Source organism: Podarcis gaigeae, assembly GCF_964106915.1.
Source record: "Podarcis gaigeae genome assembly, chromosome: Z".
NCBI classification, from domain to species: Eukaryota; Metazoa; Chordata; class Lepidosauria; order Squamata; family Lacertidae; genus Podarcis; species Podarcis gaigeae.
In genome coordinates, this window is record NC_139691.1 from 20,278,894 (window position 1) to 20,304,661 (window position 25,768).

Consider the following 25,768-nt stretch of genomic DNA (forward strand, 5'->3'; position numbering starts at 1 on the left):
ACAACAAAATTATCAGTAAAAATAGTTAAAAGAAACTATTTAAAACATTCAGAAAATAATTAAAATAAATGATAAGCTAAAAATTGGATCATAACACTTGTCAGCATTCTACAGATCTGGGCAGGTTTGCCTAAACAGAAATGGAAAGAGCGCAGTGGAGGTGACTGCCTGATGACAATAGGCAGGGAGTTCAAAAGTTGTAGGTGCTGCTGCGCAAAACTATCACTTTTTTACAAGTGCATATTGAATATTATGTGGCACTCATAAAAGTGTACTGCTAGAGGAATCTTCCTGTGTGGAAGCCGTGCCTATCCATTGCATATATCAATAGCTAGCAGGTAAGGACTGTGGTGCAGCCCCCAGTGGCCCTCCAGTGGCCCCTGTCTCCTCATGTGCCACGGAGAGGCTACACCACTGGCCTCATGCCCCCGTGGAGTGTACGGAGCTGGACCTGCAGAACCTCTCCACCCAGGCTGACATCTTGGCCACCATAAGAGAAGAGAATCACCGTGAGGAAGGGGCTGCTCAGGCAGGGAGCAGCAGTGGGCTGGAGCTGAACCCCACAACTCCTGAATGTCCTGCCTGCCGAGAAACAGAGGCTTGGCTCTCTCCTCAATCTTTTTCATGCTTCCAAAACCTTACAGTTGAAAGCAGGGAGCAGCCGGTTAGTCACCCAACTTTCTCTGCTCTTGAGCAAAAAACTATAGAAGGGAAAATAAGGGGCTGCCCTTTTTTATTATTAATATTATTCTGTCTGTTTTGATGTGCAGATTTCTATAGGCCACTTGACTGTAAAAAAGCGATATTGTTTACGAAAAGAGTAAAAGAGAGATTACAGGTAAATACAGTTTAAAAAAGGGACGCGGGTGGCGCTGTGGTCTAAACCACTGAGCCTCTTGGGCTTGCCAATCAGAAGGTCGGCGGTTCGAATCCCCATGATGGGGTGAGCTCCCATTGCTCGGTCCCTGCTCCTGCACACCTAGCAGTTCGAAAGCACATCAAAGTGAAAGTAGATAAATAGGTACTGCTCCAGTGGGAAGATAAATGGCGTTTCCGTGCGCTGCTCTGGTTCACCAGAAGCGGCTTAGTCCTGCTGGCCACAAGACCTTGAAGCTGTACGCCGCAATCTCAGAGTCGGCCACAACTGGACCTAATGGTCAGGGGTCCCTTTACCTTTATAGATCTGAAATTGTTGTTTATGGTGAACATTTTTCTATTTTCTAAATTTCTATTTTTTACTTCTTTTCTTTTTTTCCTTTCTTCCTCTTCTTTTTGAATATTGCTTTATAGATGTATAAATAATTCTACTCATGTGTATATGTATGAAATTTGTTTCTTTCTTTCTTTTCTTATTTGATTTTTTTTGTATTCAATAAAAATTTAATAATAAGAATAAAATAATAAAGAACCAAGCGAGCTTATCCTTACAGTGTGTGCACGGTAAACCACGCCCCTCGGGAAGCTCAATCAGCATAGCGCTTGGGCAACAGCCAATGGGAGAGCGGCTTCTCTTATCTCGCCTCTTCGCCTTCCATTGATTGGTCGGTAAGCCCCACCCCTCGGGAAGCGCACTCCGTATAGCGGCTCAGCCGTCAGCCAATGGGAGGGCAGTCTCTCTCTATTTGTCTCCGCCGCGGGATGCAGCAGACCAGAGATATATCCTTCGCTGCTGTTCAGGTAAACGTTCAGTCTGACAGGTGTGCGCCTGGGGAACTTCGCCGCACCACCTTCAGTCTCTGCCTTGGGGTTGGTTCGGTTTGACTCCGAGGGCTGACTCGCTCGTCCTGCGTGTCCCCAGGTAATCGGGTCCGGAGGACGCCCGCGGGTTTAGAGAACGTGTGCACAGTGCTCTGGCTGAGGCCCCGTCGGGCGCGTCTAGGCATATCGCCACAGCCTGCCTGCCTGTCTTCGCGTGGGAAGGAGAGACGGGAGTTTTTGGCTTTCCCGGTTTCTAGACGGGGAAAACAAGCCGGAGAAGTATGGGGAGGGAGCGGAGTTGCGGGCAGGCAGGAACTGCTTTCATAGAATCATAGAAATGAACAGTTCGAAGGGACCCAAAGACCAAATAGACAACCCCGTGCAATGCAGGAAAGAAAAAAGGGACGGAGAAAGGAGCCTTCTCTACATCCCTCACTTTTTAAGAAATGTATCCCGCCCCTGCCTCCTAAAGCTGGGAGCCCGGCCAGGCTTCTTCGGGAATCGAGCCCTGAGCTACAGGCTTGGAGGGCAGCCAGGCGAAGGGGAGATGAAGCGGGTCCACGTGGACTCCCAGAGGCTGGGCTGCTGGGCAAGCCCGGGCTTGCAGCGTTGAGTCGGTGGAGGAGAGGGGCTTAATCTTTCATTCCAGGGAATTTATTGGCTTTCTGGCTCTTTGAACCCGACAGGTCGGATCCTGGAATGACAGGTGGTGGGGTTTAGTTGACAACAAAAGCGCACATCACGAATTTGGAAGCCACGGAAGCAGAGCCACTATTATTTTTAGAATCGGACAATTTTTGTGATTGCTAGTTTTTAAAAACCGTTTTAAATATTTTTTTAAACGTAAATTTTATTGATGTTTTAAAATTATTAGAAAAGGAAAACAGGGAGATTATACCAGAAAAAGCATGATGTAGCATCAAGGTTTTTTTACTAGACCCTTTGGAAACTTAAAGTTTATGGAATCCACACCCCTCCAAATTAGGCTGTCTGCCAAACACTTTCAGTACCAATATTCCAAATGAATACTGCATTTTCCTGTTGTGACCTACCCTGGGACCTTGGGTGAAGGCTGGACAATAAATTCGTAACAACATGTCACAGGAAAAATATGAGATAAATCCTCAAGGCCATGATTGTAATACTATATCATGCACTGTAGATTGATATCTAGATTGGTAGTGACTGAGAACTAAACAATTTCTCCTTATCTGCAGTAATACGCGTGGTTTTATTTAAACTGTGACCTTCACCTAAATTTAAAAAATGCAACCAATGCATGCTTTGCTCCTTCCTGGCTTGCTAACTAATTTTTTTAAAATGTATTTCTATTAAAGAGTTCTTGGTTTACAAAAGTATGTGCAACGTCTCTTTTCAAGTTACATTTTATACAGATCAGTTTCATTTGTTGAGACTTGCTAACTAAAATTTGAGCAGGGATTAAGAATGGCACAGCTATTTGTGATGCTGAAAGTTGTTTGTCACAACAAAGTTGCTTTGTATCTCAGGGTGCAAGAGACTTTTTTTTGGGGGGGGGGATCATCCTGTCTGGGAAAAACCTTAATTCTTAATTTTCCCCCTACTCTTTCCCCTTTTTCTTTCTTTCATAGTTTAGATCCTAAGGAACGAAGTTCACAAGGGTGCCTGGCCAGCTGCATTTCTGACTGAGGAACTGCTGGGTTTGAGATGATGAAGGAAGTGTGGCTAATGCTTATGGTGGCGTGTGTTATCAATGTAAGAATCTTCTCCATTGTTATCTGCTCCTTTGCATAAAACTCTCTTGAGCTGTCAAGCTGAGGGGAGGGCAAGTGTTGGAGGATTATATCTAAATCTTCATTATGGGAGTTACAGAGCACAGCCTCTAATGATTGGAGAAATTCATAAGAGCTAAAGCTATCAGTGGGCTAGAATATCGTTTCAGAGGTGATAAGCTCCTGAAAAGCCAAAATAAGGTTGTGGTGCTATAATCTCCCCCCCCCCCAAAAAAAAAACAACAACAACACAACAACCCTGGGAATAAGTCCCATTTAAACACAGTGGAACTTACTTCTGAATGGACATGCATTGGATTGCACTGCAAATGTATTAAAAATTTACTAGGAGGATGATGGGGATGAGTACTTTTATATCCCATATTTTCCTCCTAAGGAGCTCAAGGAGGAGTTCATGATACCCCCTGTTCCCTCATTTATTCCTCTTATCCCAAGCCTTTGGTTTGTTATCATGCCATGTATTTTCGTGTCTTTAAACATTAAACCACTCTGTGATCCTGTAATGGAGGGCAGTATATAAATTTCATATCCTCACAACAGCCCTGCAATGTAGGTTAGGCTCAGAGGCAGTGTCAACCCAGGGTGTGGCGGCCATGGAAAAGGGAAACATCATTACAAAAAGCCATGAAAAAAACAAAACTTCCAGTATCACAAATCTTATACAAATATACTGTGGGATCACATTTGAAATGCTCTGTACAGTGCCAGTTGCCTCACCTAAAAAGGATATGGTAGAGATGGTTCAAAAAAAGGGCAACCAAAGGGGGTGGAGCGACTCCCCTGGGAGGAAAGGTTGCTGTGTTGGGGACCTTTCAGTTTGGAGAAAAGGCAAGTATAGTGGTATATCTGAAGGAACGTCTCCACCCCCATCGTTCTACCCGGACACTGAGGTCCAGCTCCAGGGGCCTTCTGGCGGTTCCCTCACTGCGAGAAGCCAAGTTACAGGGAACCAGGCAGAGGGCCTTCTCGGTAGTGGTGCCCTCCCTGTGGAACACCCTCCCACCAGATGTCAAAGAGAACAACAACTACCAGACTTTTAGAAGACATCTGAAGGCAGCCCTGTTTAGGGAAGCTTTTAATGCTTGATGTATTACAATATTTTAATATTTTTTTGAAGCCGCCCAGAGTGGCTGGGGAGGCCCTGCCAGATGGGCGGAGTATAAATAATAAAATTATTATTATTATTATTATTTCCTCTGGATGCAAACAGGATCCGTTCCGGAGCCCCGTTCACATCCTGAAGCAAACGCAACCCGCTTCCGTGCGTCTGCGGGTCATGATTTGCCGCTTCCACGCATGCATGTGGTGTAATTTTGAGCATCTGCGCATGCACGAGCGGCAAAACCTGGAAGTAACGTGCTCCATTACTTCTGGGTCGCCGCGGAGCACAATCCAAAAATGCTTAACCTGAAGCTACTTCAACCCGAGGTATGACTGTAAGAGGGGACATGATTGAAGTTTATAAAATGGTACATGGCATGGAGAAAAGTTCTCTCTCTCTCTCATAACTCTAGAATTCTTGAGCATCCAATGCAACTGAATGTTGGAAGATTCAGGACAGATAAACGGAAGTCTCTTTTCATTCAGCACATAGTGAAACTATGGAACTCAGTCCCCTAGGAGCCGGTGATGGCCACAAACTTGGATGGTTTTAAAAGAGGATTAGTCAAGCTTCTGGAGGGAGAAGACTATCGGTGGTTAATAGCCATGATGGCTCTGCTCTGCCACCACAGCTGGAGACAGCAATGCTTCTGAATACCAGTTGATGGAAACCACGGGAGGAGAAAGGGCTCATGCTCGTTTCCTGCTTGTGGGCTTCCCATTTTGGCATCTGGTTGGCCACTGAGGACCAGATGCTGGACTAGATGAGTCATGGCCTGATCCAGCAGGGGTCTTCTTATGCACTTAATGAACTGGGTGTTCTTGAAGGCAGGACGTGTATAAAGTGCCCCTTTTGCAGGTCTCCAAATAACTGATATTCAGCAGTACCATGGTTGTGGGGTTTCCATCATTATGCACCAAAAGGTGTCTCTTGCAGTGATTTGAAAGTTTCTGTGTGTTCAAGCAGAGGCACGTTGGGAGTTTAGGAAGTTAAGCCCTAAGAAAAAAGGATTGTTGTGCTGGTTTTTGTTTTGTACAATCATCCAGGTCCCTGGGAAAGATCACAACCTTAAGCTAAGGACAGATGCAAGTTAATGCAGACCTCTTTTCCTTCTGACAGGTACCACAGTTGCCTGCGAACCCACTCAAATGCCAACAGGATGAGTACCTGGACGATCAGGGGAGATGCAGCCCTTGTCTGAAATGTGGTCCTGGAACGGAGCCTTCCAAGGTAATCTGAAGCTGTTCAGGGCTATCAATAATACCTTCTGGGCTTGGCCCCCTCCGCTCTGGGCAGCAGCATAGTGTGGGTTGCCAGCACCTGGGACGGGCAAGTCGGTGCCAGAGTGCTCCATCTCACTGGAGCCAAGTGAGGCTGTGCTGCACCGCACCACCTACCCACAAAAGATGGAGCCCAGCTCCCCATGGGCCTGAGTTGTTCTGCCACCCACCAGGGTGGGGCAGATATCCCTGTGGGAGTGCCTGGTTGCACCCCCTCAGAATTTTGTGTCTGGGACCATGCCCCCCCCACCACACACACATTACACCACTGGCTGTGGGATGCCGGTTAGAGATTCCTGGTGTAGAAGATTTTTTTCAATTGATCACTCCAGTTACAATATTGGAGACAGCTCTTATTTGATTGGAATAGGAACAGCTGCTGGGAACCCACATAAGTGGAGTCCACAGATCTATAAATCACACTGGCTTATACAGAGGCATTCCCTTGAAGGAATGGGTTTCTTTTCCTGGACATCGGTCCCTACGTATTTTGTGGTGAGCACATAAGATAAAGTATTGACGTGTTTTCTTTGCTCCCCTAAAGAGTCAGGGTCATCCCTTGCTGTGACTGATAAAGAAGAGAGCTTGTTTATGCAATTGTGTCCTTATTTTGCTTTTGCTCAACAGCTCAAGTTTTACGCATTTTAAAATGCTCCCTTTTGAAAGAACAAAAGGGGGGGGGGTTGAGTCAGTTTTAAACTTGCTACACAGAAACCCATTCCTTCACCCTCACCTTAGCTTTGCAAATGGGTAGAAATTAAATCATGTCCTTAGAGGAAATGCAGGTCTGGATTATTAGAGCTGCATTCAGCAGGAAGAACAAAGTTTCTACTTTCTATTACTGGTGTAATCTGTTAAATGGAACCGTTGTTGTTGTTGTTGTTGTTGTTGTTGTTACTATTACTATTTTTATTTATTTATTTACATTTGTATCCCACCTTTCCTCCAAAGAGCCCAAGGCGGTTTACGTACTACTTCTCCCCATTTAATCCCCATAACAATGTTTTGAGGTGGCATAGTCTGGGAGGCAGTGACTAGCTCCTAAGGCCATTCCGTGAGCTTCCAGGCTGAGGTAGCATTTGATCCCTGGTGTCCCAGGTCCTAGTCTAGCAATCTAACCACTATGCCATACCGGTTCAGGTAGAAGACCCCTAACGGATGCAATGAATTCGGATCTATTTACAAACTGTGTTTAACCGTGTCATTTACATTGTATAATTATTGAATTTTTATTGGATAGCAGTAGGTACATGGGGATTGCTTTTTATATGTATTTTAGAAACTGATAGTTAAGAAGAAGGGGAAAAAACAACTTAGAAAAGGATGACAAACCTTCTGCCTGTGGCATTTCATCTGGCTCTTTTTTGGTGGGGGGGGGGGACAAGGTCTCAGGCTGCAGCTATAGTCAATGGCTTTGTTCCTGTGTTTCGACAGGAGTGTGGTTATGGTGAAGGGGGAAGTGCCCATTGTGTTCCATGCCCGCCCAAGAGGTTCAAGAACAACTTGAGCCACCTTGGCTGCAAGCCCTGCGTCTCATGCAGTCTCCTCAACCGGATCCAGAGACACAACTGCTCCTCCATCTTGAATGCAGCCTGTGGAGAGTGTTTCCCCGGGTAAGTACAAGGTGAACTCCAAGAGCAACACAGGACCTGTGGAACTGGCAATCTTACAAGTGCCACATAATACCCATTTCACATTTGTAAGAATTCAATCTTTTAGTGCAGCAGCACCAACACTGGAACTCCTTGCCTGTTGACATCAGAGGGACACCTTCACTGTACTCTTTTCAACAGCTGCTGAAAACATTTTTGTTTAGGCAAAATGTCCAGATGCTTAAAAAGTTGATGTCTGTTTTAAACCGTTGGTGGGGGTTTTTTGTTTGTTTTTTGTTAATTGCTTATTTTTATCTTCTAAATGTTTGAAAGAGTTGTTTTTTTGAAGATAATTATATTGTTCTCTTTGTGAATTGCTTTGAGGTGGTTGTTTTAGTGTATAAACTTTATGAAATAAATAAAAGGTTCTCATCAGAGTAGCTCTGTCCACTGGTTTGTGTTTTGGTGCAACTGAACATGAACTGGGTGCATGGTGAAGCATTCGTCCAATTGATTCACCCAGCATAGGATGTAGTAATTGTGCATTGGGAACAATTTGAGTGCATGGATTGGTCCTTCGCACCGCAGTGTTGAGGGACACAGAGAGCCAGTGTTGGAAAAATACTTAAACAGCAGCAATGGCGGCTTTGAGCTAATGACCACTGCACAGAGCATCCTCTGTTACTCAGGTTCTTTTGGTACATATGGCTCTCATAACTTGTCTGCTCCATTTTTCTTCCTCTTGACAGTTTCTACAGGAAAACTCAAATTGGAGGGCTCAGGGCTCAGGAATGCATTCCTTGCACAAGGCGGACCCCCTCCTCTGAGCTAGACTGTAAGTACCTGCTAGGTCTTTTGCCCATCAGATTGCAATTTCATCATGCCACTTCATTCTAGAACTGTTTCAACTGCAGCAGCGAGGGGGGAAATGCTTTAAAAGAAAGAAGTTCCATACTAAGGGGGTGGGGGCAGGGAACGCAAGATTCTACAATCTGTATCAATTTATGCATGTATTTAAAATTTCACATTTTGCATAACTTATTCTGCTGGTCAAGCGAAGAAATCACTGAAGTTTCACTGAGACTATAAATCATGCCCCTGGAAACCTGACTCAGACCATTACCCTCTCGCAAGCTATTTTTGCTGTATCCAAGACCACAGTTTCTACTTGTGTAAAATTATAACAGCGTTGCTTTAGAAGCCCTATCTATTTTCAGGTTACTTGTTGTATTTCTATATCCCATCTTTTTCTCCAAAGAGCTCAAGGTGGTGTATAGACAGTTCTCTTATGAAATCCCCACCACAGCCCTGTGAGGTAGCTTAGTCTGAGAAGCAGTGACTGACCCCCAACGTCTCACACAGTGAGTTTCATGGCCAAGTGTGGGATATGAAACCTGGTCTTTTCCCAGGTCCTAGTCTGACACTCTAACCACTACGCCACACAGTACGTTGCACTTTATTGGGCCCTAACTCTCCCTTGTCCCCGTCAGTGCAAGGAGTTCCATAGATGGAGCTTGGAGCTTTTAGCAGCTGTTGACCCATAGAAGCAACACATGTCCTCACTGAAAGGGTTTTTTGCCGCCGGCTCCTCATGCCTGCAGATTAATGCACCCTGAAGTAAAGAAGCTCATCTCCTGCTGGGTGGCCCTGCCAATTCCTTCAATGTTTTGTTTTCTGCAAACCTTCTGAGATGGAGGGCTGCAACGAATTTCAGTTTTGCAGTCTGGAAAGATGCAGCCCCCCCCCCTTTTTGCATTTCCTGGCCAGCCAATATGCTTACTGAAGGGCAACTGGGATCTGTGACCTTACTAATGAGCATACTGAAGCATCTGTGGCTGTTCATTCCTCACTGATGTGTCTGCAGGCGACTCTGGAGAGAGCGTAGTGCCGGTGAAGTATCCCATACCTGCTACTCAGGACCTGCTCTTTGTGGTGCTGACCCTCACCACGTTTATCATCACTGGGTTGGCACTGGTGACCGTCACCATCCTCTACTGCAAACGGATCTGGAAGAACCACTGCCAGCATGGTGAGTCAGTCCTGTGCAGAAACTCTTACCCCCTTCCTTTCCAGTGGCTGCTAGCCATGGTGGCTCTGCCTCCACAGTCAGAGGCAGTCATGCTTCTGAATAGCAGGAGGGTGGGGAGGGTCCCCTTGTGCTCAGGTCCTGCTTGTGGGCTTCCTTTTAGGGGCATCTCATTGGCCACTGTGAGAACAGGATGCTGGGTGAGATGGGCCACTGATGTGGTTCACTGGTCCTGCTGAGAGGTCTCACCTCTCAAGAGTTTTTTTCACTTCTACAGAATATGTTCTATTGCTTTCTCCACTTCATTTGGCATTTCTTGCTGCTGACTACACCCTTCCCCACTTTTCTGCACCATCCTAGACAGCCCCATAATTGTGTCTCTTACCCCAGGGCTCTTTAAACCTCCTAAGTGTGGTGTGAGCAGGTAGAATGGAGAGTAGCTAGCAGGCTATTGGGACCCAGAGGACCTATTCTTTGCACCTCCCCTCTGGATGCTTGGTGCAAGTTACTGCTTTTTGTCCTCAGTTTCCACATTTGCAAAAATGGGTATAATAGGTGCATATCATGTTGGGCTGTTGTAAAAATGAAAATGCTAATTGTGAAGTGCTTTCTATAGTTTGAGCAGTGCTTTTCTTATTATGTAATAATAACTGAGTTGTAATAAAAGAAAGGTGCTAGGTTGTCCTAAGTTACATATGTCCTTACTTTATAATAGGTAATTAATTACCAATCACAATAATAACTGGACTAGTTCTTTTCCTTTTTTGACAAGCTCTGTGGATAGTCAGAATGTGGTCAGGTGGGATTAATAAAACACACATTTGTTTTATTTACTGAATTTATATCCCACCCTTTTCTCCATGGAGCTTAAGGTGGCACATGCAGTTCTCCTTCCTCCTCACTTAATCCAACAACCCTGTGAGGTAGGTTAGACACAGAGAAACAGCAATTGGACCCAAAAGTCTCACCCAGTGGCCTTCATATGGCCGAGTGGGGATTCAAAAGTCCTAGCCCAGTGCTGTATCCACCACAGTACACTGACTCACATCATGGCTATGTAGTCAAGGTAAAAAGGTAAAGGACTCCTGGACAGTTAAGTCCAGCCAAAGGTGACTATGAGGTGTGGTGCTCACCTTGCTTCAGGCTGAGGGAGCCGGCATTTGTCCAGGCAGCTTTCTGGGTCATGTGGCCAGCATGACTAAACTGCTTCTGGTGCAACGGAACACCGTGACGGAAACCAGAGCACACGGAAATGCCATTTACCTTCCTGCCACAGCAGTACCTATTTAGCTACTTGCACTGGTGTGCTTTCGAACTGCTAGGTGGGCAGGAGCTGGGACAGAGCAATGGGAGCTCACTCTGTCATGCGGATTCGAACCGCCAACCTTCTGATCGGCAAGCCCAAGAAGCTCAGTGGTTTAGACCACAGCACCACCCATGTCCCTGGCTATGTAGTATCAGTTTCTCAGTGTATGAAGACTTACTTGCAAGACTGATATTCCTGTTTTTTTTTATTCCTTACATCGCTGATGACTAGGTGTGTGTGTTGACAGTGTTTTTCCTCTGTATCTTTTTTATCTTTCAAGCGTTCCACAGTAGTCAGGATTTATCTGACCAGGAGGGGACATTTCAAGATTCTGCCATGTCTGCTGGCTTCCCTTGCCGCACGTTCCTGTCCAACTCCTTCTCTGTAGCCATCAAGCGTTTGAGTCCTTGGCAAAGGCCACAGGAAGGTAATACTCTAATGGTGATGCTCTGAGGCCCAGAGGGGGCGGGCGGTGAAGGAATTGTGGTTTCTCCATCTCTCTCTCTCTCTCTCTCTCTCTCTCTCTGTCTGTCTGTCTCTCCGTCTCCGCTTCTTTAAGCAATATAGTTCATGTATCCAAATACTTAGGATCTTATTCAAACACAGGAATCTAGCATGCTTAACAATAGAACTTTCGGACATCCAATGTAGCTGAATGTTTGAAGATTCAGGACAGATAAAAGAAAAGGGGCTTCTTCATGCTACACAGTTGAACTTTGGAACTCCCTGCCACAGAAGGCAATGGTGGTCACCAACTTGGATGGTTTTAAAAAAAGGATTGGGCAAATTCATGGAGGAGGAGAAGGCTATCAATGGCTACTAGCCATGATGGCTGTGCTCTGCTGCTACAGTTGCAGGCAGCAGTGCTTCTGAATTCCAGTTGCTGGAAGCTGCAAGAGAGGAAAGGCTTCTTGTGCTCAGGGACTGCTTGTGAGTTTCTCTTTGCGGCATCCACTGTGAGGACAGGACACTGGACTAGATGGGCCATTGGCTTGATCCAGCAGGGCTCTTATGACCAAAATATCAGCAGGATCATGAGGGTGAGATGCAAATGACAGCCTGCGAGAGAAGTCAACAGCAATTTGGCCTTCTTAGTTTGGAACAGGGGTGCACAACCTGCGGCCCTCCAGATGTTGTTGGACTACACCTCCTATCATCCCTGACCACATGCTATGCTGGCTGGGGCTGATGGGAGTTGTAGTCCAGAAAAATCTTGCCCGGGGGTTGCAGTTTGTGTACCCCTGGATTAGAAGAAACTCAAGGAAAGGGAAGCATGATCAGGAAGACCCATTGCTTTGAATAGCTTTTTTTTTTTATTTGCAAAGGTACAGATGAGACTGTTGCCAATTTGGGAAGGCAGAGGGAAAATCCATTGGTGTTGGGAGGAGGAATTAGCTACATAGAGATCCATGAGGTGATTTACCTTCTCCTCTTCCCTTTCCTGGGAGACCAGGGAGAGGTGGCTGTAGGAAACCAGTGCCTTTAAATTGAGAGATTTGCAGAGGGGGGTGGGGTCCTAATTTCAACAGCATTTATGAAAGCCATATTCAAATACCTGACGAGCTGCCGCATGGGAGAGGGAGCAAGCTTATTTCCTCTTGCTCTGGAGGAGAGCATGCAAACCAATGGATTCAAATTACAAGAAAGGAGATTTTGACTAAACACCAGGAAGAATTTTCTGAGGGCAAGAGCCATTTGACAATGAAATGGACTCCCTTGGAAGGTGGTGGACTGTCCTTCCTTGGATGTTTTTAAGTGGGAGTTGGGTGGCCCTCTGTCAGGGAATCTTTAGCTGTGATTCCTGCATTGCAGGAAAAAATGGGACTACATGAGCCTTCGGGGTCCCAACCTTACAGTTCTATAATTCTAAACAACATCTTGCTCCATGTTCTTAAATTGTCTCTTTTCCCCTCCCCCTGATTTTTTAAGGTCTGGCTGAAGCTGTCCACTTTGTCTCAAGAGTTCCTGGGGTTCACTGCCCCTTCCAGGAGCCCGACCGGGACTTTGCTCAGGTGATTCCTGCCAGCAACCAAGCTCCTCTGGGCAGGAGCGTTGCGGAGCACCAGCTCTTTTTCAGGGACTCTGGCTACAGCGACTATTCCTTGACAGACCTTAGACAGGACTGTGGTGCAGCCCCCAGTGGCCCTCCAGTGGCCCCTGTCTCCTCATGTGCCACGGAGAGGCTACACCACTGGCCTCATGCCCCCGTGGAGTGTACGGAGCTGGACCTGCAGAACCTCTCCACCCAGGCTGACATCCTGGCCACCATAAGAGAAGAGAATCACCGTGGGGAAGGGGCTGCTGAGGCAGGGAGCAGCAGTGGGCTGGAGCTGAACCCTACAACTGCTGAATGTCCTGTCTGCCGAGAAGCAGAGGCTTGGCTCTCTCCTCAATCTTTTTCATCCTTCCAAAACCTTACAGTTGAAAGCAGGGAGCAGCCGGTTAGTCACCCAACTTTCTCTGCTCTTGAGCAAAAAACTATAGAAGGGAAAATAAGGGGCTGCCCTTTTTTATTATTAATATTATTCTGGCTGTTTTGATGTGCAGATTTCTATAGGCTACTTGACTGTAAAAAACCGAAATTGTTTACGAAAAGAATAAAAGAGAGATTACTGGTAAATACAGTTTAAAAAAAGAGATGCGGGTGGCGCTGTGGGTTAAACCACAGAGCCTAGGACTTGCTGATCAGAAGGTCGGCGGTTGAATCCCCGTGACAGGGTGAGCTCCCGTTGCTCGGTGCCTGCTCCTGCCAACCTAGCAGTTTGAAAGCACGTCAAAGTGCAAGTAGATAAATAGATACCACTCCAGAGGGAAGGTAAATGGTGTTTCCGTGCGCTGCTCTGGTTCGCCAGAAGCGGCTTAGTCATGCTGGCCACATGACCCGGAAGCTGTATGCTGGCTCCCTCAGCCAATAAAGCAAGATGAGCTCCGCAACCCCAGAGTCGGTCACAACTGAACCTAATGGTCAAGGGTCCCCTTTATCTTTACCTTACAGTTTAAAAATAATATCGAAAATAATCAGTGATAAAATGAAATCCAGATTAAAGCTCATCTTGGCATTCTGCACATCAGGGTAGGCTTGTGTAAACAAAAATGTTTCTATTAGTACCTGCTTGATGTAAATAAGCAGGGAGTTCTGAAGTGTAGATGTTGGCACACAAAAGGATAGATTTCTGGGAAATGCAGAGAAGTATTTTGTGGCACCTGTAACAGTTCTGGTTCTGCAAATGACAATGGCTGCGTGGGTGAATGAATGAAATCTTTATTGCTAAAAGCTATAAGCCATTACAATTGGTCACAATGTGTAGGATACAAATAATTTAAAACTGAACGGCAACAACAGCAAATCAAACATGCAATAATGCAAAAATCATATTTACATATGTTAAACACTCTACTTCTCACTTCCCCTAATGATACTTGTATTGGTGCTAAGCTCACAGCTTACTTGCAGCCAAGGCAAATTTTGCAACCTGTGCAGTAATAAATATGTTATTGCCAGCCAGCAAAATAGATATTTGCTCAAGGGGAGGTCGGTTGGAGAGAGAACAAAGAATGTAATCAAGGATTTTTTTTTTCTAGGGGATGTATATAAAGAGCATCATAACAAATACTGTTGAATATCCCCCACATCTCCCAACTCACAGATGCAGAGTCTTTGGTACACAGGGGTGTTATTAAATCTTCCCTTTAGATATGCGGAGGGCATACACTGAAAACACAAAGCTGTAAATGCTTTTCTAAGTAGTGCCAGCATGAGATTAATAAAGTATTGCTCCAGCCCAAAATATGTTTTATATATTGGATACCAGGATGAATATGACATCTGGGACAGTGAATGAAGGTCCCTCCATTTAGAGACTAAATAAAAATTTTCTTTGATGAGTTGTTTGACTCTGTTAGAGGTAAAATTTGATAGGGAGTCCACATTAAACCCATAATAATGGAGACTCTTATTGACAGAGTTTGCTCAAGAGCTTTGGGGCATAGATTGCAATTGCTCTAGGAAGCATTTTTTAGGGAGCCTAGTATTACTCATGCTAGCCAACTTCAGCCAGAATAGGGCTAGCGCTACATGCACACTGGTTTGTAAGGAAATTAGCCCTGCTTCAGATCTTAAAAAGGGGGCAGGTATACCTTTCTGCACCACTTCTAACGGGAAGACATTACTATATCTATATCCCCAAATCTCTGCACCGTGCAATAATTGTGGCACAATCTTCTTTTGAAATACCTTAACTGTGGGGGCAACTAAACTCCCGCCCCTGACCTCTGCAAACCGTAATAAAGAATGAATCAAGTGAGAGGATTTCAGTTTAGCTGCGAGGAGGTGTGGCTTCCAGGACAGTTTTGAATTAAAACCCAAGCCCAGGTATTTATAATAGCATTGTTGTTCAATGGAATTATTGTCCAAACTCCATCTGTGAGGTTTTCTCTTCTTCCCCAAAATCACCACTTTAGTTTTAGAATGCTCGACTGTTAACTGGATTGAGCGGGTGTACATGGTGTAAGGTGATCGTGCACATACATTAGTTCTTAGCGGGTATGGCCTTCATATAGTACTTAAATACTTCTTTGCCACTTTTCTAAAGTTGTGCTCAAAGCAAATAATGGTCCAAAGCTGAACAGCATATAAGCAACTTTGCAGGAGCTTGGACTAGATGACTCTACACTTCTGTGAGCATCTCAGTCACTATACCTGTTAACACTATGAATGTCAGTTGGGTTAGGCACATACAGAAGTGTTTTGGGAAGCAAGCCTGCTCCTGATTTCCCACTCCTACAGGTGCCACATGGCACCCACTCTGCCTCTGTAAGAATGGATGCTGACTAGGGACAGAGGAGAAACTTGATTTAAACCTGCCTCACACACAGGTTTCAAAACTGAGACAGCCATCCTCCAAAACCTGGACTTCTCTAGCCAAGTGATGTGTGCAAAAAAGCACATACCAGCATAAATCATGAATAAAATTGTGTGTATTGGTGAAAGTCAGGTGCAAAAATTCATTGTACTAAGAGGAAATTGTTCTGCAAGAACGTGTGTTAGTCATATAGAAATGGGAATAATGGGAAGAAGTTGCACTAAAACACTTGAGTTTTCCTGAGGGGCGTGTGTGTGTATATACACAAACATTCAAAGTGTTGAGAACTGAACTTGGAATAAAGAGGAAACAGAATGAAACAAAAAAAGAAAGATTTGCCCACCCCTAGTGCTGACAGAGTGATGTTGACAAGATTGCCCTGCAAGTATTTCCTACTAGCTGATTTGTTTATTTTTCCCCTTATCAGGAGAGTGATGTTTGGAACCTCGGAGTCAAGACTGACGATGCCACACAAGGTGAAGAAGTGTGCACCATTTGCCAGCTGAAGCAGTAGTCCAGTTGTGCTCCAATGTGACATCAGAGTCAGTATGTCATACTAGGACCTAGGAAAGACCAGGGCTGAATTCTCCACTTGGACATGAGGCTCAAGTCATGAGACAAAGGTTCTTGAGAGCAGAATAAGTAACGCAAGGCCTACACAATCATTCAAGCCTGAAAACTGATAATTGTTAAAAGCAAACTGCTGAATCATTGTAATTTATCTACAGGATCACTCATTCTATAAATTTTAGCCTGTTTGCAGGCAGGCCCAGTGTAGTAACTGTGCTGTTGTTGTAATGTGTTACTGTGAATGTAAATCTAAGGCAGACAAGAGTGGCTCCAGGACTCTAGTTAATCAGTAGTTAAGACTACACCTCTGTGAAGAGTCAGATAGCTACTATGAGCACTCTGTGTATGCTCTTTAACTATGCTGTTTATGAACAAGTTAATTTTCTTCAGTAAAGTTTAATTCTGTTTATGAAGAAGACTCTGCGTTGATTAATTTACCGCTGTGCGACAGTTCACTGGGTGGCCTTGGGTGCCAGTCACTCACTCTGGGCCTAAGCTGCCTCACACGGTAGTTGTGATGATTAAATGAGGAGGGGGAGAACCATGTACACTGATCTCCCTGGAGGAAAGGTGGGATGATAATAAATGATTAAATCTCCAATAAGGAGCACCTGCAGCAAAACGTTGCAGTGTGTAATACTTCTATTCAGGGCTCCAACCACTTCCCCACCCTTCAGTTTTTGTTCCTCTCCCCCAAATACAGTCAGTCAACAATCTGTGGCCATCGAACATGCTCAAACCACCTTGGGGTGCTTTTCTGAGCAGGGGAGCACTTCCCCTTATTTCCACCCTCCCTTCAAAAAATATTTTAGTGTGGCAGCATCTTGAGAATTCCCTACCTACTCTTTTTGGTGCCAGCTAAAAACGTTTAGGAAAGCCTGTTGAGAAATTTACAAAGAAAGTGTTTAGGGGTACTCTCATTTTCCTACTCATATTGAAATACTGCCCCTCAATGAGGCCAAGCTTAGATTCACAAAATGTTTAGGGGTATGCGTTCCCCCGGGGGGGGGGGGAGCACTGGTTAAAACTGAACAGCAGCTTTGGCTCAACCAGATCTCCATTGGCAAGGCATTACATTTTTGTTTCTTGGCACCTTAGGTACAAAGTAGATTCTTGGCAGCTGTAGACAAGATCAAAGGCCGTAGTTTCAGAGTATCTTTGCCGTTGCCATTTTCTTTTATAAATTCAGCTGTGTATGTGCAATTCTGTGGCACTTTTTAAAAAAGGGATTTGCAAAATATATCGGTGTATATTGTAATGTCTTAAGTGTTTACTGTTCATCCAATTCATTCCACTGTTTGTACAGGATCTGCACTCTCATTTTACTGGTTGGTTCATTTACTGGGATTCTGGAAACAATAATACCCCCCTTAAAAAAAAATCCCCAAAGGGCAAAGATAAATCCTCTACTTGTTTTAGTTGAATCCCCTAATTGTTGTATTGATTAAGAGAGATGGAAACTATACCTTGCCTCAGAACCAGAAATGCAATCTTATGGTAAGGTTCATATATTATAATGCACGATCAATGCTGTTCATTTTTAGGAAGCCTTCCAGCTTCAATATCATACTCCTATTGATTGATACATGTCCTCAGAGTATTTCCTCAATCCCTTGCAATGCCCCTCAGATTTAAAACCATAGGATAAAGAATAAGATCAGAAGTGGGCCCCTGATGCCATGAAGCTTAATTGGAGTCATCTGGCTAATTTGCACCAGGAAGAAGCAAATAATCCAGACTCAAGGATGGCACAAGACCAGCCTGGCTGCTCCCCCTGCTCCCAGTATCTTGACAGGACCATATCACAGCCAGCTTTCTCTGACCATCTCCTCGCACCACCACAACCCTGTCACACACATGTATGCAATTAAATTTGCACCCCAAGCCCATGCCTTTTAAGCTATCCCTGCAAACTGCTGTCTCCAAGCACTGAGGTTCACTCTGAAAAAGATGGCCTGTTCTAGTATCCTCATCTACATCCCCTGTAAACTTGCCCATAGAATCAGAGAGTTGTAGAGTTGGAAGGGACCAGGAATATGCAACTGTCCAATACAGGGACCGAACTTGCAACCTTGGCATTATCAACACCACGCTTTAGCATGGTGTATGTGCATATTGAACTGTGCAATTGCAAATATAGGGTCCACAAAGAATTACCCTCTTCTTCAAGAAAGAGAAGTTAAAAGCAGGTCCTTTTGTGAAGTGATTATCTCTGTACTGTGGAAATGTTCTCTTCTCAAAGGTTGTGGGCAGCCTGTGGTTTTTTACTTGGAAGTAACTCCAACTGATTTCAATAGGGCTGGGTAGGTGTCTGCAACCAACCATGCCTTGGGCCCTCTGTACTTTCGCAGTGCCAGCAAAATAAAATACCTGTCTACGTGATGCTGACACAAAAGCTTTGCACATATACAATGTAATTTTTTTTTACCTCCCTCTCTCCCTACTTCTCTTTTCCAGCAACCCCATATTGTATAGAACAGTAATGTTTCATCCCAAATATGACTACAGTGGTACCTCGGGTTACATAACACTTCAGGTTACGTACCCTTCAGGTTACAGACTCCACTAACCCAGAAATACCGGTAGTACCTCGGGTTAAGATCTTTGCTTCAGAATGAGAACAGAAATCGTGCTCCAGCGGCGCAGCAACAGCAGGAGACCCCTTTAGCTAAAGTGGTGCTTCAAGTTAAGAACAGTTTCAGGTTAAGAATGGACCTCCAGAACGAATTAAGTACTTAACCCGAGGTACCACTGTATTTTGTGTGAATGATTCAATGACCTGAATGTGGATGTGTGGGTGTGGTAGGAATGTGCATGGTCACAGTTAGTGTCACTCCCAAACAAGTAATTTGGCAATGGATGCTGAAATCAGATGGTGACTGAGATCTGACAGATTCTTTTTAAAAATATATAACAATTATTAGTTTTCCATTTTGTAATATTTAAATACACCCTTATTTTCCACATTAAATTTTGCTCTTACGAGCTGTTCAACATCCCTCCCGCCCACTTCATGGTTACCATATTTCCTCTCTGTGTCATAGCATTTGTATTTTTTCCTGCTTATCTTTCATCATTTCAATTGTCACATTTTTACATAAATATAAGAAGGTATGAATCATAATCATTACAAGTCTTTTAGATCAATCCTGCTAGTGTTGTTAATTGTTTGCTTGTCGTTCAAATATTGTACAAATTTACCCACGTCCTTTCAGAAAGCTTTATCATGCTGGTTTCAAATTTTCCCAGTCAGCTTCGCCAATTCTGCATATTCCATCATCCTCGTCTGCCACTCTTCAACCGTTGGTATTTCTTCTTGTTTCCATTTTTGGGCTAAAAGAGTCCTTGCTGCCCTAGTTGCATACATAAACAGTTTTTGATCTCTCTTTGGGATTTCTTCACCTACTATACCTAATAGGAACGCTTCTGGGTTTTAAACAAATGTACTCTTGTACAATTTCTTTAACTCATTATATATCATTTCCCAGTAAGCTTTCACTTTACTGCAAGTCCACCACATATGATCGAAATTCCCCTCCTTTTCTTTACATTTCCAACATTCCTTATTTTTTGTTTTATACATTTTTGCAAGTTAAGATCTGACAGATTCTTGTTCACTTTCCCTTTCCTCTCCTTCCCTGGAGATTTTTAAGCAGAGGTCAGATCACCATCTGTCAGGGATTCTCCAGCTGTGATTCCTGCATTGCAAGGGGTATATTTAAAAAAAATGTACTGCTTTTTATAGATTTATAAATCTTGAAGCAGATTTTGCTCCAGCTGCTATGGTTGAGAAGGAACGAGGACAGGGTTTCTGGATTCAAAAGATCTTTTCCCCCATAGGACAAACTAAATACCCATTGCAACCTGGTGCAAATGCCAGAATGCTGGAAGCCTCTTCCATGCCTGTCTAACAGGTCACAGTTTGTAGTGTGTGGATTTAAAATATGTTCTCCAATAATTTTTCATTCCACACAAACCCCAAAATGAAGAGCTGATTGGATTTATCTACTGCACTTCTACCTGGCATTTTTCCTCCAAGAAGCTCCAGGTGGCATGCATGTTTCTCCACCTCCTCATTTAATCCCCACAATAACCCTGCAAGGGAGGTTAGGCTGAGAGGCAGTGACTGGACCAAGGTCACACGCAGTGAGCTTCGTGGCTGAGTAGGGGGATTTGAACCCTGCTCTCCCAGCTCTTAGCTGAACACTCTTTAACCACCACATGACACTGTTGGCTCTGTAAGTGAGCAAACCAGCACAGAACAGAAGCTTACGTGGCTGTTTTCAACAGCATTGTTCTCAAGTGACACACAACCGGCCCACGGTATACAGCAGCTGCACCATACACTTAAAGCACTATGACACCACTTTAAACAGCCACAGCTTCCCCCAAAGAATCCTAGGAGCTGGAATTTGGTAAGGGTATTGAGAATTGTTAGGAGATGCCCTGTTTCCCTTGCAGAGCTTACAATTCCCAGAGTTCTCTGTGAAGAGCAATTGATATTTTAAAGGCAGACTGAGCCATTTGATACTGGAACTGATAACCTTAGAAAGTGGTGGGCTGTTCCTCCTTGGAGGTTTTTAAATGGAGGCTGGATGATCACCTGTCAAGGAGTGGATTTTATGCTCTTTATTCAGCTCATAGTGGTGAGGAGGAATGAAAGTTTCCCCAAAGTATCTGCTATATATACATTATTTACACAATGGGCTGCACGTGATTGGTTAATTCCGGATTTCTCCTGTAGGCCAATCAGGTTGTGGATTCACTTCCCTCTGGAGCTGGATAGGGTGGCTCCTGCAGACCAATCATACTGCTGCATTGTTCTAGGACCAATCAGACTGCTGCATTTTGGATCCTATTGTTCTAGGACCAATCAGACTGCTGCATTTTGGATCCTATTCAACTCAGTACATAACCCAAGGATACCCCAGCATGGCTGGGGATTGGATTAGATGACCCTGGGGTGTCGCTTCTGACTCTACAATTCTATGATTCTATTAGACCCTGCTCCTTGAAATTACAGCAGGCTCCAACAAGGCTTCATTAGTAAATCCGTGCTTTTATTTCTTTTGAAACTTTTGAGGTTTCTGGCCCCAGAGATTCAACTAAAACTAATTTCATCACCCTAATTGACTTGAATGGAAGAGAGAATCCCTTCAAGTCAATCTTTATTGAAGCAAATTAACTCAGAAGCTCAGATTCTTGAACTTGTCACACAGTGCTTGTGTTTGCTTTGGTTGGATCAATATTAATTTCATGGATTCATTTTTAAATGAAGCACTCGGTGTTCAGTTTTAAATAAATGCACAAGCTGAACTGCTAGCCGTCACATAGAAACAGATCCTCTTGAAAACAAAATTCCCAAAGGGGTAATTTCAGATATGCGGGTTTATCAAAGCAAATTAACAGTCATATTACATTTCTGAATTGTCTACTCAGGTACACCCTGAGACTGATCTCTTTGTTAAATTAAAGCTGCATAGCTGAATAAAATGTTAAAGTAAGCTAGAGAAGAGGGATGCTTTTAAGTAATTTCAGCCCAGATGGAAACTCTAGAAAATCATTAACAATTTCAGTAGGCATAATTCTATGATTCTGCACTTAGTCAGGAAGAACCAGCTGCACAAATATAGGACAGGGGACACGTGGCTTGTCAGGAGGACATGTGGAAAGGATCTAGGTGCTTTGGTAGACCACAAGCTGAACATTAGCCAAAATCTGATGCAGCAGCAAAAAAAAAAAAAAAAACCTAATGCTATTCTAGGCTGCATCAACAGAAGTCTAGGGTCCACTTCAAGGGAAGTCATAGTACTGCCTTGGTCAGACCACAGCTGGAGTCCTATGTCCAGTTCTGGGTGCCACAATTTAAGAAGGATATTGACAAGCTGGAATGTCTGCAGAGGAAGGCAACCAAGATGATCAAAAGTCTGAAACAAGCCTTCTCAGGAATGGTTGAGAGGGGTATGTGTCTTTATTTGGTGTCTGAGGACTCAATATCATATACTTGTAAAAATAAGGTAAAATGTATGTGGGTGGTGCTGTTGGGTTGCCAATCAAAAGGTCAGTGGTTTCAATCTGCACAGCGGGGTGAGCTCCCGTTGCTCTGTCCCAGCTCCTGCCAAACTAGTAGTTCAAAAGCACAAAGTGCAAGTAGATAAATAGGTACCACTGCAGTGGGAAGGTGAATGGCGTTTCCGTTCGCTCTGGTTTCTGTCACGGTGTTCCGTTGCGCCAGAAGCAGTTTAGTCATGCTGGCCACATGACCCGGAAAGCTGTCTGTGGACATAAGCCACCCATGGCCACCATCTCCAATGAATATGCATGCTTGAGCTGGTACTTCACACCAGTTTGCTTACTACACAAGATCTTAATACTATCTATGGTGGGCTTGCCCCCATGTGCAATAGTTTTAGACCTTGGTTTTGGGGGAGATCAGGAATATAACATCACAGGCAATCAACTGGCACTTCTCAATACCTTTGCTGACTTGAACACAGATCTTAAAGATAAGAAAATAATAGGATACCTGCTGATGGCTGCTAAACAGTGTAAGGCTCTGAATAGTGGAACTGTGGCATTGTTGTAATAATGAGTGGTTTATAATTTTTATTGAAAAACTAACACAGAAACTGAGGGTGCTACATGGCATTTCTGAAACGAACAAATTTATTACAGCCTGGGATTCATTTATAAATTAGCAACAGAGACAACATCTACCATGTACAAATCTGTAATTCATTGTGGTATAACATTACATTGTTTTCTTGTCATACTGTGCCTTCATAATGCCTGAAATAAGGGGGCCAACAGCATAAATAAGTTATGCAAACAGCATAGATCACTAAGGCAATTTTTACCTTTTTGCCTTCTTTTCTTCATTTGCATAGATTTAATGCATAACATCCCCTTCATGGATCACTGCCTTGCTGTGGCGAAGGGGCTTGAATAACTCAGAGAAGCTATGAACTATGCCAAGCAGGGCACCCAAGATGAACAGGTCATAGTGGAGAGTTTTGACCAAGATGAACAGGTCATAGTGGAGAGTTTTGACCAAACGTTTTGACCCACCTGGAGGAGGAACCAGCAAGCCACTCCAGTATCCCTGCCAAGAAAACTCCATGGACAAAGACAACAGGCATATAAAAGTTATGACGCTGGAAGATGAGCCCCTCAGGTCGGAAGGTGTCCAACACGCTACTGGGGAAGAGCGGAGGACAAGTACAAGTAGATCCAGAGCTGATGAAGTGGCTGGGCCAAACCCAAAAGGACGCTCAGTTGCCGATATGCATGGAAGCGAAAGGAAAGTCCAATGCTGTAAAGAAAAATATTGCATAGGAACCTGGAATGTAAGAACCATGAACCTGGGTAAGTTGGAGGTGGTCAAAAATGAGATGGCAAGAATAAATATTGACATCCTGGGCATCAGTGAACTAAAATGGACGGGAATGGGCGAATTCAGTTCGGATGACTATCATATCTACTACTGTGGGCAAGAAACCTGTAAAAGAAATGGAGTGGCCCTCATAGTCAACAAAAGAGTGGTGAAAGCTGTACTGGGATGCAATCTCAAAAATGATAGAATGATCTTGATACGAATCCAAGGCAGACCTTTTAACATCACAGTAATCCAAGTTTATGCACCAACTACTGGTGCTGAAGAAACTGAAATTGACCAATTCTATGAAGACTTATAAGACCTTATAGAAGTGACACCAAAGAAGGATGTTCTTCTCATTATAGGGGATTGGAATGCTAAAGTAGGGAATCAAGAGATAAAAGGAACAACTGGCAAGTTTGGCCTTGGAGATCAAAACGAAGCAGTGCAAAGGCTAATAGAGTTCTGTCAAGAGAACATGCTGGTCATCACAAACACTCTTCCAACAACAGAAGAGACGACTCTACACATGGACACATGCAAAAGCCTTTGACTGTGTCGAACACAGCAAACTATGGCAAGTTCTTAAAGAAATGGGAGTGCCTGATCATCTCATCTGTCTCCTGAGAAATCTCTATGTGGGACAAGAAGCTACAATTAGAACTGGATATGGAACAACTGATTGGTTCAAAACTGGGAAAGGAGTACAGCAAGGCTGTATATTGTCTCCCTGCTTATTTAACTTATATGCAGAATTCATCATGTGAAAGGCTGGGCTGGATGAATCCCTAGCCGGAATCAAGATTGCTGGAAGAAATATCAACAACCTCAGATATGCAGATGACACAACCTTGATGGTGGAAAGTGAGGAGGAATTAAAGAACCTTTTAATGAGGGTGAAAGAGGAGAGCGCAAAATATGGTCTGAAGCTCAACATCAAAAAAAGAAGATCGTGGCCACTGGTCCCATCACCTCCTGGCAAATAGAAGGGGAAGAATTGGACGCAGTGAGAGATTTTACTTTCTTGGGCTCCTTGATCTCTGCAGATGGTGACAGCAGTCATGAAATTAAAAGACGCCTGCTCCTTGGGAGAAAGGTGATGGCAAACCTAGACAGCATATTAAAAAGCAGAGCCATCACCTTGCCGACGAAGGTCCGTATAGTTAAAGCTATGGTTTTCCCAGTAGTGATGTATGGAAGTGAGAGCTGGACTACTAAGAAGGCTGATAGCGGAAGAATTGATGCTTTTGAATTATGGTGCTGGAGGAGACTCTTGAGAGTCCCATGGACTGCAAGAAGATCAAACGCATCCATTCTTAAGGAAATTAGCCCTGGGTGCTCACTGGAAGGACAGATCATGAAGCTGAGGCTCCAATACTTTGGCCACCTCCCTGGAAAAGACCCTGATGTTGGGAAAGATGGAGGGCACAAGGAGAAGGGGACAACAGAGGACGAGATGTTTGGACAGTGTTCTTGAAGCGACAAACATGAGTCTGACCAAGCTGTGGTAGGCAGTGGAAGACAGGGGTGCCTGGCGTGCTCTGGTCCATGGGGTCACGAACAGTCGGACAAAACTAAACGACTAAACAACAACAATGCATAACATAGATATATGTGTTTGTTCTTGTAAATCATGATCTATAAACTCACTTTGCTTCCTATGGCATGAAAAATGCTTTTTGCATAAAAGAAAATGGCTTAAATTTAACTGGATTATTCTGGAAAAGTGGAACGCTTTTGGAAAGAGTGAGAACGTTTCAACATTATATTGTACCATACCAACACTAAATAACGCTGTTTTATGAACAAAAATTGCTCCATTTCAGCTCTGTATTGTTTTCTGTTTTCTTGAAAATTAATAAAATATTTACGAAGGAGAGAGAGAGAGAGAGAGAGACAGAGAGAGAGAGAAGAATTGAAGGAAATGAGTCCATCTAAACAAACTTGTTTTCCGGGCAAGATGTATTTCATCCCTTTTGCCAGCAGAGGGTGACTAAAGATTGCTCTAAATCTTCTTTTTACATTTGGCATTGACTATTGTTTGCACTTGGGCTTCAACAGAGAGATAAATCAAGTGGAAAGTTTCTCTGGAGAAATGTCATAGTCCTAAGCACAGATACTTGCCACAGGACCAATCTCTCGTGACATGCCTCACAAGCTGCTTGACTTTACAGGCTGCTCCAGT

The 25,768-nt window shown here is 44.0% G+C and overlaps 1 protein-coding gene across 8 annotated transcripts; it reads left to right on the forward strand.

Moving 5' to 3' along the window:
- Positions 1–1,566: 1,566 nt before the first annotated feature.
- EDA2R (ectodysplasin A2 receptor) lies at positions 1,567–16,621 on the forward strand. 8 transcript variants are annotated; one of them, XM_083722368.1, is made up of 9 exons: positions 1,567–1,677; positions 3,309–3,432; positions 5,692–5,802; positions 7,287–7,465; positions 8,194–8,279; positions 9,309–9,473; positions 11,057–11,203; positions 12,706–12,788; positions 16,066–16,621. In XM_083722368.1, the coding sequence occupies exons 2-9, from the start codon at positions 3,385–3,387 to the stop codon at positions 16,150–16,152; spliced, it is 906 nt and encodes a 301-aa protein (XP_083578494.1). In that variant the 5' UTR covers positions 1,567–1,677; positions 3,309–3,384; the 3' UTR covers positions 16,153–16,621. The 8 variants fall into 8 exon arrangements, with proteins under 8 accessions (XP_083578494.1, XP_083578490.1, XP_083578493.1 ...); XM_083722364.1 differs by having other exon boundaries at positions 1,576–1,677; positions 12,706–13,217; XM_083722367.1 differs by having other exon boundaries at positions 1,606–1,798.
- Positions 16,622–25,768: the final 9,147 nt, after the last annotated feature.